Here is an 11,479-nt window from a genome sequence, read left to right as displayed (position 1 = left end):
CTGTGGTGGGGCAGGATCCAAACCTCCTGCCAGTCAGGGCATTTCCCAGCACTGTGTTTCTGTGGCTCCAGGAGAGAGCCAGAACATGAATTTGTCTTTCAGGAACCTGCTCCTGCCTAAGAGAGTCCCTGCAGAAAGACCCTGGGCCAGGGTCTGCGTCAAGCTGTATCGTGCTGAGGGCCTGCCCAGCATGAGCGCAGGCATCATGGGTGGTTTCTCCAAGATCATAGGGGAGAAAAAAGTCTTTATTGACCCATACGTGCAGGTCTCGTTCTGCGGGCAGCAGGTGAGTCTGCCAGGGGATCTGCGTGGGGCCAGGCTGATCCTCCCTTGGCTGTGTGGCAGCATGCGCTGGGCTGATGCTGCCAGGAGCCTCCATGGGACACAGCAATCCCACCGGAGACAGGCTGGGAGAGCCCAAGTCTTGCTGTCTTTGGCAATGGCCTGAGCCATGTGGCCATGGATGCACGGTGTCTGGATGAGAAGGCTTTTATGGGACTTTTGTCTCTGCAGAGCGCTGCACGGGGGACAGCCCCAGCTCTGAGCACAGCCACTGGCTGAGCTACTGGCTGTGCAGGCAGAGATTTCACATCCCTAAATGTAGGGAGAGGGTCAAATAAATCCTGGAGCGGAAGTCCTCTGTGGCAAGCTGGACTCAGCCTGACACTCTCGGGAGAGTTTACTGAGCTAATAGCCCTTTTCTTGCACCCAAGGCTACGGTTTCTCATCCTGTGATATCCATTAAGATGAGAATCAGTCCCTGGGCAGCCTGGTTGGCCTGGGGGTGCTCCCAGGGGACCCTGCGACAACTCTGGATCTGGTGGTGCTGCCCGCTTGCTTCCAGTGTTTCCCTTGGCTGTGCAGGACACGGCCAGGGCCTTGGGACAGCCCCCCTTGATGAAGCACAGAGAGCAATTGCTGGGATGGGGGCAGGAGCAGGGACACTGCCACCTCCAGAGCCTGCCCAGCACTGTCTGTAGGCGGGACAGGAGAACATACCATTCCCAGAGAGGCTTTGAGGCATCCCTTGCTCTGGCTGCTGGCTGGGACTGCGTGGCTTTCACACTTTCTCCTTTCCAGGGGGAAACATCGGTGGAGACGAACACCACTGACCCTGAGTGGAACGAGCAGATCAGCTTCATCGAGATGTTCCCACCTCTGGCCAGGAAGATAAAAGTCCAGGTGTTGGATGATGCCAATGTTGGTGATGTGGCCATCGCTACACACTACATTGATCTGCAGCAGATCTCGGACTCTGGCAGGAATGGTGAGGCCTGGCATGGCTGCCCCCAGGGCAGGGCATCCTGAGCAGCCCCATGCCATGTACCCTCTGCTCAGCCATGGTGGTCTCCTGGAGGTGGGAAGCGGGAGTGGCTGAAGCATGCTTACATCCCTGTGTCATGGCTGGCTGTCTTCTTGGGGGAAGGTCTCTGCAGCAGCACCCTGTGGTGTAATTAAACCCTGTCCCTGTCGCTGCAGGCTTTAACCCCACATTTGGCCCAGCCTGGGTGAACCTGTATGGCTCCCCCCAGAACTCGGCTCTGCGGGACATCCACAAGGACCTCAACGAGGGCATGGGTGAGGGGATCTTCTACCGTGGGCGCATCCTTATGGCCATCACGGTGGAGATCTTCAGCAGCCCCAGCGTGGCAGAGAGGAAGCTTGGGGACAAGACGAAAGGTGCCCTAAGCAAACTGAAGTTGAAGAAGAAAAGTAAGAAATCCAAGGAGAAAGCCAAAGAACTGAGCCAGCTGCAGGGAGAGGAGGCTGGGGGCTCTCAGGAGACCGAGCAGCCCGGGGAGGTCACTGTGGAGGTGGAAGAGCTTCATCCACTCCCCGAGGTGAGTCCTGCCGTGCTGGCATGGCTGACGCATGCCAGCCTGCGGCATGCACAGGCCTCATGGGAAAGAGGCAGTGGGATCACTTGCTGGTGTAACAGTGCTGGAGCAAACCCAGCCTGCCCATTGCTGGGCCATCCAGGGCTCTCTGAGCCTCTGCAAGGGCTGAGGCCACACCTGCAACCCCAAAACTGCCTCCCACAGTAAGGCTGGAGCATCCCCACATGCGCTGCCTTCCTGGCGCAGGGTGGACTCTCACATGGGTGATATTCCCAGGGCGCAGCTGCCTTTGAGCATGTACTTTTTCTCCCCTGGAGCCAGGGAGCTGTTAGCTGGCTCTGGGTCTCCACTTGGCCTGAGAAAGGCAGGCAAGATGCAGCTGTGTTGGTACAGTAGCCATCCCTTAGCCTACAAACCTGCTCAGTGGCTTCACACAAGCATCAGCCAAAGCCACGGCTCTGCACCAACCCTCCGGGATTTCCAAGAAAACTTGTCCCATGTCTGGCAGCCCAGAAGTGGTGACCTCAGCAGCATCCCACTGATGTCCTTTGGGAGGGCTGACAGGCACCAGCCGTGCCCTGGTGCTCTCTGAATTTCTGTTGAGGCGGAGTTTTGGCACACGAGGCTCTCGGGCTGATTTCTGTCTCCTTGCTCAGAATGCATTGGGGAGGAAGGAGGAATTCCTCCTCTTCGCTGCCTTCTTTGAAGCCACTATGATGGACTCCTCTCTCAGCTCCAAGCCCGTCAGCTTTGAAGTCTCTATAGGTGGGTATTCCCCAGGGTCCTGTGTCCAGAAACTATGGGAACAGCGCAAATCTCCCTCTGACAGCCGAAGTCAGCATTGCAGTCCTAAGGTGCCAGCCCTTGCACAGCTCATGTCTCCGAAACAGGAACTCGGGAAGGATAGGGTATGAGGCCAGAGAGTGTGCACAGTGCTTTTATTACCTTAAAAGTCTGGATGCTCTCCTATGGAATTGGAGATTTGCAGTATTTGAACTACCTGTTTGGGGAGAGTAGTTGAAGCTCTCCTGGGAAGTGGGGGTGAGAAGAGGTAGAAGGGTTTGGGAGCAGGAAAGGGCAACAAAGGAGGGGAAGCTGGGATACTGGGGTTGGCCATGTGGTGCTGAGGGGCTGTGACAGTGGTTGATGGGGAAACAATGGTAGGAGAGCAGGTCCAAGTCCCCACCTGCTAAGATGGATGGGTGGAGATGCTTGATGCTGAGAAGTCTTTCTGAGTGACTGCTGCTGACCCCAGTGTAGGGTGTAGATGGCAGTTAGCAGGCACTTGGTGGAGCTGGTGGAACTTGAAGGCATACACAAAGACTTCTTTGTAATTGCCCAGCTCCCTCTCAGACCTCCTGGTTGTCCATGTGATGCTCTGATGGTTGGATGCTACTGAACTGCTAGTTCCAAAAGCAGTGCATGCCCATGTGCTTCTCTTGGCAGGATGATTGCACTCTGATTTTGCAAGCTAGCAAACTTGTTTAACAGTGATCCCACTTACCTGTTTACTCTTTAACACTTGACTTCAAGGAAACTATGGCAAAGCTGAAGAGGTTGTGACCAAAGTATGGAGAAAAAAGGAAAAGGGAGAAGTGAAAGAAGAAAAGCAGCCTTTGCTGGACCCTGGTTCAGATGGTGAGCTGGATGTTGAAGTCCTGGCCCCAGCTTCAGCAGCACTGAACAAGTCGGTGACAAACAGCCAGAGACCAGAGCCCATGGAGTATGACAGGTGAATCTTCTTCATCCTTCTTTCCCACCTGCCCTGGTCCTGCCCCAGCTTCCCAGGTTGGTTATTCCAGATGTTATTAGAGGTCTGCTCAGCAATGCGAGTGCTGTGCAGGTGTTTCTTCTCTTTGCAATCCTGCAGCTTGCCATGGCCTAGCTGGCTGCCATTGCCCATTAAGCCCTACAGGCCCTATGGTGTCTGCTTGATGTGTGCAGGTGGCCAAGGACAGGGTCCCAGGAAAACTGTGACCCATCAATAACAGCCATCCCTTTTCTGGTTAACAAGCAGCATCCTAATGGCTTGATTCCAATGAGGAGGAAAGAGAGGAGTACTCCGGCAAATTCTGTCCTATGTTGGGCAGGCGAGACACATACACAAGCTCTTCTGATGATATGAATGCTGCCTGGTTTGTCCCACAGGCCTGGCAATGACTTGGTGTTTGCGTTGTGAGCCCTGTGCCTGCTACTACTCAGTCCCATAGCAGCAAGAAATCTCGGCCGCAATCCACGCTCCTATCAGCCTCATTCATCTGGGCACATGCTGCTCTTTCTGCTAGAAACACTGTGTGCTAGTTTGGGATGGCAAAGGGCAGATCCAGCAGCTTGCATCCGTGCCTGTGGTGCAGGCCCCAAAACAGCCGGTTCTCTATGAGGAGGACAGAGCCCACATACTGCTCCCTGTGCTGGGTGTGCAAGCACTGCATTGTGACATGGCACATGCTTTCTGCAAACAGCAGCCGTAACCTCCTGTGCCTGCTGCCCTTAGGTCATACAGCTGCCTGCCCATGATGCATGAGAAACCCTGCGTGTACGTGTGGAGCTACTGGGAGGATCACACCTGGAGACTCTGCATTTCCAACTGGATTGTCAAGCTGGCAGAGCGCCTGGTAGTGTGTTCAGGGTGTCTGTGGCACGGTCCTTCCTGGTGTGCTTTCCTTGTAGTACATGCAGCTGCTCTGTGAGACGTTTGCCTTAAACAGCCTCATCCCCCATGCGAGTCTGTGTCTCTTGCAGGGCTCAGTCCCACCTGCCCTTTAGATGTGTGGGGTAGGGCAGTGGGTGCAGAGCCACTGCCCGTGCTGTGCCACAGCCTGGTGGTGTCTCCTGGAGGTGTGAGTGATGTGACATCTGTGACAAAAAGCTGCCAGTCCTGAGCTGCGTGTGCACTGGGGAGATGCTGCTGCAAGCAGACTCTCAGCCTTGGGCTGTCATCAGGAGGGTGCAGTCTCTTCCCAGGGCCTCATCTTTCCGTTTTGGGCTTAGAAATCCAAAAGCAGAGCTTGCCAGTGTGTTTCAGTGGCTGCTCAAGGACTGAGACACAAGGTGTTGTAACAAGCAGTGTTAAGGTTATCCCCAGGCTCCTGAGAGTCCCTGGCAGCGCAGTGCTGACCTGCAGCCCTCTCACGATCCCCAGCTCTGCAGAAGGGCACAAACCATTTGTGGAAAACGCATTCTTGCAATGTTTCACTCTGACCCTGCAGCCAGATGCAAGCTCCCTGAATGCTGTGCTTTCCCCACAGGAGCAGGGGCTGGATGACGTGGAGAAGCTCATGAGAAGGCCAAAGACTAAAGCAGAAGAGCGGCTCAGAGAGGTGCTGGAGGAATTTGTAGCTGGTTGCAGGTTAGCATGTCCCTGATTTCCTAAGGTTTCTTGTTTTCAGGTTAGGAGGTTGTATCATGTTCTGCCTGGGCTGTGTGCGGCCTGCTCTCTCATCCTCTTGAGGTGGATGAGCGGAAAGAAACCAGGACGACCTGGGGAAAGGACCCTGTAGCTCTTCAAGCTTGGAGAGGAGACCCCAGTCCAGGGAAGCACAGGCATCACAGACTGCAGCCTTGATGTTCCTGGACTCCTGGGTGTTTCCTAAATGTTAGGACATTTCCTTCACTCTCTTCAATCATGCAGACAAGAGACTAGTGTTTCAATCACTGTGACTGCCCAGTGGGGTCCGACACTCACTTCAGTCCCCAGCCTTGTGATGGTGACAGTAGAGAGGGAGCCTCAGGTGCTGAGCAATCCCCAGAGTACCTTCCAAATCAAAAAGCTTGCAGAAGAGAGGGCATTGCAGACAGGGGGGTTTCTGATGCATCTGGATTAGTACCAGGGATTTGGAGCTTGTGCCCCTGCTGTGTGAGCTGAACTCTGCCTGCTGGGTGCAGGGGATGCAGAGCCTGTACTGCTTCTCTCATTGCAGGCAATATTTACTCAGCACAGAGAGAAAAACAATGGCACATCCAAACAACCTTGACAGATGTCGGATGAAATACCTGATGCGCAATATCGTAAGCTGTGGGGCTTGGTGGTGGCGGTAGGAGCCTGTGTGATGTCCGCTGTGGGGGATGCTTCTGGAGAACCAGCTAGAATTGATGCTAAGAAGGAAACCTGGGGCTAAGACTCATGGTATCAGTCATAGGCTTTTACTGCAGCAACTCCCACTTCTGCTCAGAGCAATAGAGCTTCCAGCACAGGGAACAGAGGTAGGGACTGGCCATGGCTGCCTCCAGTTTTATGCAGATGCTGTGCCCTGATGCCATCCTTCCTCTCCTGTGGGGCATGTGTAGCTGACCACATGCATGTTGCTGCCCAGTAGGTTGCTGGAGGCCTTTTGGTGCAGGCTATTCCTGCAGGCAGTTTTGGGGGAGCTCACTGAGACCCACTGCCCCTGGAAACTCAACCCATAAGCTGGGTGCCCATGCAGCAGATCTACAACAGCCATCCATCTGCCTGTCCCTGGAGAGGGCACCGTCTAGGCACTCATAATCCTGTAGACAAGGCCAGCTAGCTGAATGAGAGCACAGTTACATACCATCCATCACAGCACAGCAGAGCACGGCTGTAGTCATAGTCCCCATCAGACTACAAAGCTTTGAAAGGCTGACCAAAATGCAATGACAGCAGCAGGAAATAAAATTTAGGCATGTCTGGGTCCCAGCTCCCTTCCCTCTGCCTCCCTGCACATCGTCACCTGAGCTGTGGTTAAGGTACTCTGGTAAGTCTGAGACTCTCTGAAAGAGAGAACCAGCCCAAGAGTTGAGTTTTCTGGCCTTGTCAGTCCATACCGGGTTTGCACCCTGAATTCCTTCTGGATTTCACTATTAGTTTTGGTTCATCACAAAGTCTCTCCTCATATGTGTACGCTATCAACTAATGGACATGAAAGCCCAGCCCTGTCTTCCAGTTTCCTACATCTTCATATTCCCATACTTCCATGGCCCCAAGTTGCTCCTTGTTCAAAGCCTCCCCCAGGCACTGTCTGGAGCCTTAGACCACCAGCTTCTGAAATGTTTATTCCTGATACATCTTTCTGCCCCAAATGATGCTCATGGACTTCTGTTACCGGCTGGTATCGGCAGAGCTGACGAGTTACCGGAGTCTCCAGTTCTTGGCACCCTTCACTAAATGGCTCGCAACAGGTTCATGGAGGTTTGCTCTCAGCAGCTGGGGAGTGAGCCGTGGTGGAGGTCAGCACATGATGGGGCAGGATGGATGTGATCAGCACATGGGTGCTTCACTGCAGAACCCCTGTGAGGGGTGCCAGCATGGCATGCCTGGGTCATGGCTGGGTGCATGACGGCCATGCTCTCTGTTCAGATCCTGTATGCAAAGCAGGGGCTTCGCATGAGGCGTCGGCTGACTCGAGCCAACGTCAAGGAGAAGGTTAAGGAGACAAGGAGGGTCCTGACAAAGCTACGCTTCATGGCTAAAGAGGTACAGCTGCTCCCAGGCCACCCCATTGCTGAGCAGGAGAGGGCACTGGGCTGGCTGCTGGGGCTCTTGCTAGCCTGAGTTGGGGCTTCTCCTCTGCTGTCTTTCCTTGCTATGTAAAAATCCCAAGTTCCAGCTGCTGGAAATTACCATATTTCACGTAATGGCTCTTATGAGGGATGAGGCTTGGCAGCTTTACAGTTGGTGACAGAGCAGGGGTCCAAGCAGCTCAGCAGTGGGTTGGAGGCAGAGCTGGGCTAGCTCCAGGCCACCCGGGCCTCACAGCCCTATCTGCCTGGCCAGCCCGAGGCCGTGCCTGCAATGGGGCTGTGGGCAGTCTGCCTGGGAAAACAGCCTTGCCTGTTCTGCCTGCACTGCCACCAGGGACTGACCCTGGACACTTTCTGCACATTTATGCTTGCATTGAAATAAGGTCTCTCATCCATAACAGAGACTCCATTTTCAAAGTTTCACTGCTCTGTTTTAAGTAACTCCGGAAAATCAGTGCGTTTGTGTAGTGTAAACCAGAATTCAGTGTTTGCTGGAGTTAGGTAGACAGATGTTGTTGCAGTTTGGAGAAGTCTTTCACTAAGTGAAGTCAAATCATTTTCACACTATTTCACACATTTAGCTATGTGAGGCTAGACTTTAGCATGACCAAGATGTCACCCCTTGCACCACCAGGAAGAGAAGCTGTCCTCAGGCTCCAGCCTCACAGGCTGGCTGCAGCTGAGCCCCCAGACAGAGAGAAACCTCCTCCCATTTTGCTCCCTGCGATTGGGTGGGAATGTTGCTGTCTCTGTAGAGCCAGCCCTGCACATACACTTGCCACTTTTAGTCCCTGCTTGGAGGCTGGCGGTCTTGGTTTGGATCAGTAATAAATTGCTTCAGCTACTTATATACTGAAAAATTGCAAGGACAAGTCCCAAGTACAAATGCAAACACTAATGGCAGGGAAACTGAAGTGGGGATGAGAACTCAGGTTAGAGTGTAAAAGAAGTCATTGCTTCCATCTGTGCATTTGCTTTATTGCAAGTCCTGCTCTCAACCCGAACCACAGCTTTACGCCGGGCACTCATGTTGCTGGGATGCCAGCTAATGTGCTTCCTTCCCATGGATCAGCACTCAGGCTCCTGTCAAAGGTGTGGGGTAAAATGCCACTTCTCCAGTCTCGTAGGGGCTCCCTCTTACTGACATGGCATGGGGTTGAGTGCATCCTGCTGGTGTTCGCAATGAAAAACAAGGCGGATCACAGATCCTTCCAAGAAACCTGCAGAACCATATTGCAGGGCTGAGACTTTCAGAAGCATGTGCCCAACGTTAGGCCCTTTATTTGCTTGTGGATCTCTAAAGCGCTGTGCAGCCAGCAGTCCCTCCTGCGAGGAGACAAAGCTTTCACCATGTTAGTGGAGGGAGGACAAGATATGTGCTGTTCCTCTGCTGTGATGTTCCTCTCTTTCCTCCCTCTAGCCCCAGTGCACCCTCCCCGATGTCCTCATCTGGATGCTTAGCAACAACAGGCGTGTGGCATATGCAAGAGTTCCTGCACAAAACATCCTCTACTCGGTAGTTGAAGAGGAGAAGGGCAAGGACTGTGCAAAGATCCAGACTGTCTTTATGAAGGTAGGGTTTATACCAAAACAGTGTGCTCTTGCTTGCTTCACACGGCTTCTCCCTCCTTGCTTTCATCCCTCCTTCCTGAAATCATGGAGTTCACAAGGAAACACAGCTCTTGCTCCACCACTGCCTTTTGCCTTTGCCAATGTGGTGCTCTGTCTCCTGTGCTCTTCGGTTGGTCACTGGCTGATGGCGATTGTCTTGGTCTGAAGGGGGCGTGCTGAGATGGGAAACCTGCTAAACCTCCTGTGCTTTCAGGTCCCTTGCTTACACACTGGGGAGATCTTTGCCAAACTGGAAGTCTACATGTGGCTTGGGGTAACCAAATATGCAAAGAACTGTTTGACAGAGCTGCCTGAGGAGTTCAAGTACCTCTCTGAGAGCGGACAGGAGATAGCCCAGCTCTCGGCATACAGTCCTCCCAGCCGGCTCAGCAGGGATGGTGAGTGCAGATGCCACTTTTCCACGGCTTAACTGTGAGCAGGAGAGCAGAGAGGTGAGAGGTCCTGCCCCAGGGTCAGTGTCCGAGGAGTAGGACCTGATCTATCATCTCCATGTCATCTCCAAGGCATGACTGGGACAGGCAGGTCCAGTTTGCTCTCATGAGGACATATTTTCACACTCACAGCTGGAGTGGCAGGCAGGACGGGTGCTTTGTAGGCACTGAATGTGCTGCCAGACTGGCAATGGGCATGAGGTCTGGCCCTTTGCTGAGGCCTGGTGGTGCTCCACTGCAGCAGATGCTCACAGCAGGTCACTGCACATTTCACATGTCATGTCCTTCCCAGAGGTTTCTGGGGAGCCTGCTGAGCTTGTCTTGCTTGGCCAAATCTTTTGAGATGTCCTGGCCTTCTGAGAACCACAGTGAATGCCCCTAGAAGTGGTACTCATTCCTTGCAGGATGTGCCCACTCCTACCTGGCTGGCCCTCTTCTTCATGCATTTTTTGGCCTCACGCAGGGCTGGATTGGGGAACTGGGACCTCGCTTCTCTTTTTCTTACCAGATTTCAGCTATTTCCAGCTCCGAGCCCATCTGTATCAGGCTCGAGGGATCCTCCCTGCAGATGACAATGGCCTTTCAGATCCATTTGCGAGAGTGGTGTTTTCGACTCATTGCCAGACCACCAGGGTGAGACCACTTAAACTCTTGCCTCTGCCTTCTTGGGGACTTGGGGAGAGAAAAATCATCATGTCCTCACTGACATACTGAAGGCCAGTGCTGTGATAGTCCTCCTGGAAATTTTGTAACTCCAGGTGCAAGGCATTTTTATGCTGTGGGTGGTGTGACTATGTTCAGGGAACATTTGACAAAACATACATATCATTGAGCATGGTCTCAAAGGTTGATTGGCATGTGCTAGTTGGCCCCAAGTGCTGATGTCATGCTTTTACCATCTCCCCTCCTGCCAGGCGCCAGCTGTGTGCATCTGTGTGGGAGAGGGGATCAGCCCACGCTTCCTCACTCTCTTTACAAAGTGCATGTGGTTTGTTTCCACTGGCTGTGGTACACTTAGGTCTCCTCTCTCTGTCTGTAGATGCTGGAGGAGACACTGAGCCCCATGTGGAACGAGTTACTTTTGTTTGACCAGCTCATTATTGATGGGAAAAAAGAAGAGTTGAAAACAGAGACACCCATCGTTATAATCAACCTTTTCAGCCACAATAAATTTGTAAGTATGGTCATGCTGCCCTCCTGCTGTTGTTTGCAGGACAGGGAAGGCAGAGGAGCTCTGTGTGGGTGCTGTGAGCAGGCACTTAGAAGCCACATATCTGTTTGGTTTCCATGACTCAGCTTGATCCTGGTCCACCGGTGGTGGTGAGTCCTGGGGACTGTGGCTGAGGTTGAGCCTTTCTGCAGACTTCTGCTATCAGCTGGGGTGAAGCTGCCGGCTGCAGCGTGCAGATGGCTTGGAGATGCCCTGAGCCAGGGCCTTGATGGGTGCTTGGTGGATCTGGGATCTCTCCTCTCTGGAGAAGCACTGCACCTCTCCCAGCTGCCTGCCCCGCTTCCTCAGCAAGGTCACGTTGCAGGGGGCTCGTAGCCAGGGGAAGCCGATGTAGCTCTTAGGGCTGTTCCTTCCCCTCTGTCCCCCAGGTGTCATCTTCCATCCCTCCTCAGTCCTCCCTTTTGTGTCTTCATTAGTACTTTGAAGTCACACTCCTCTCCTGGGGCCTCATTGTTATCATAAGGGGAATGGTGTAACTCGCACCAGATTCTCCTGTGTAGCTCAGTAGCTTTCCTGGGTCCATTTCCTGGGTCCCAGTACAAGACAGACACTGACATACTGGAGTGAGTCTGGAGGAGGCCACCAAGATAGTTGGGGTTGGAGCACAGGACAGAGTGAGGAGAGGTGGAGAGCTGGGTATATTCAACCTGGAGAAGATGAGGCAAAGGCAGTGTCTTATTGCTGCCTGCAGCTGCCTGATGGGAGAGGGTAGAAAAGGTGGAGTCAGACTCCTCTTGGAGGTACCCAGGGGCAGGATGACAGGCAATGGACACAAATTGGAACAAGAGAAAAATTCAACTTGATATAAGGAAGCAATTTTCACCCAGAGAGAGTTCAAATGCTGGGCCTGGAGTTCAGAGAGTCTG

The 11,479-nt window shown here is 53.3% G+C and overlaps 1 protein-coding gene across 1 annotated transcript in view; it reads left to right on the top strand.

Moving 5' to 3' along the window:
• Positions 1 to 11,479, top strand: part of LOC103921392 (fer-1-like protein 4) — a 40,470-nt gene that overhangs the window by 11,263 nt on the left and 17,728 nt on the right. Inside the window, exons 13-21 of the mRNA XM_009329352.1 lie at positions 103 to 286; positions 1,081 to 1,267; positions 1,480 to 1,841; positions 2,495 to 2,603; positions 3,372 to 3,570; positions 4,333 to 4,453; positions 5,087 to 5,187; positions 5,759 to 5,846; positions 7,156 to 7,272. Of these exons, the coding sequence (XP_009327627.1) occupies positions 103 to 286; positions 1,081 to 1,267; positions 1,480 to 1,841; positions 2,495 to 2,603; positions 3,372 to 3,570; positions 4,333 to 4,453; positions 5,087 to 5,187; positions 5,759 to 5,846; positions 7,156 to 7,272 (1,468 nt within the window). The remainder of the gene's footprint in view (positions 1 to 102; positions 287 to 1,080; positions 1,268 to 1,479; positions 1,842 to 2,494; positions 2,604 to 3,371; positions 3,571 to 4,332; positions 4,454 to 5,086; positions 5,188 to 5,758; positions 5,847 to 7,155; positions 7,273 to 11,479) is intronic.

Source organism: Pygoscelis adeliae, unplaced genomic scaffold (genome assembly GCF_000699105.1).
Source record: "Pygoscelis adeliae isolate BGI_AS28 unplaced genomic scaffold, ASM69910v1 Scaffold407, whole genome shotgun sequence".
In the NCBI taxonomy this organism is placed as follows: Eukaryota; Metazoa; Chordata; class Aves; order Sphenisciformes; family Spheniscidae; genus Pygoscelis; species Pygoscelis adeliae.
The sequence above is the reverse complement of the archived record's forward strand: the minus strand, read 5'-3'. Positions and strand labels throughout refer to the sequence as shown.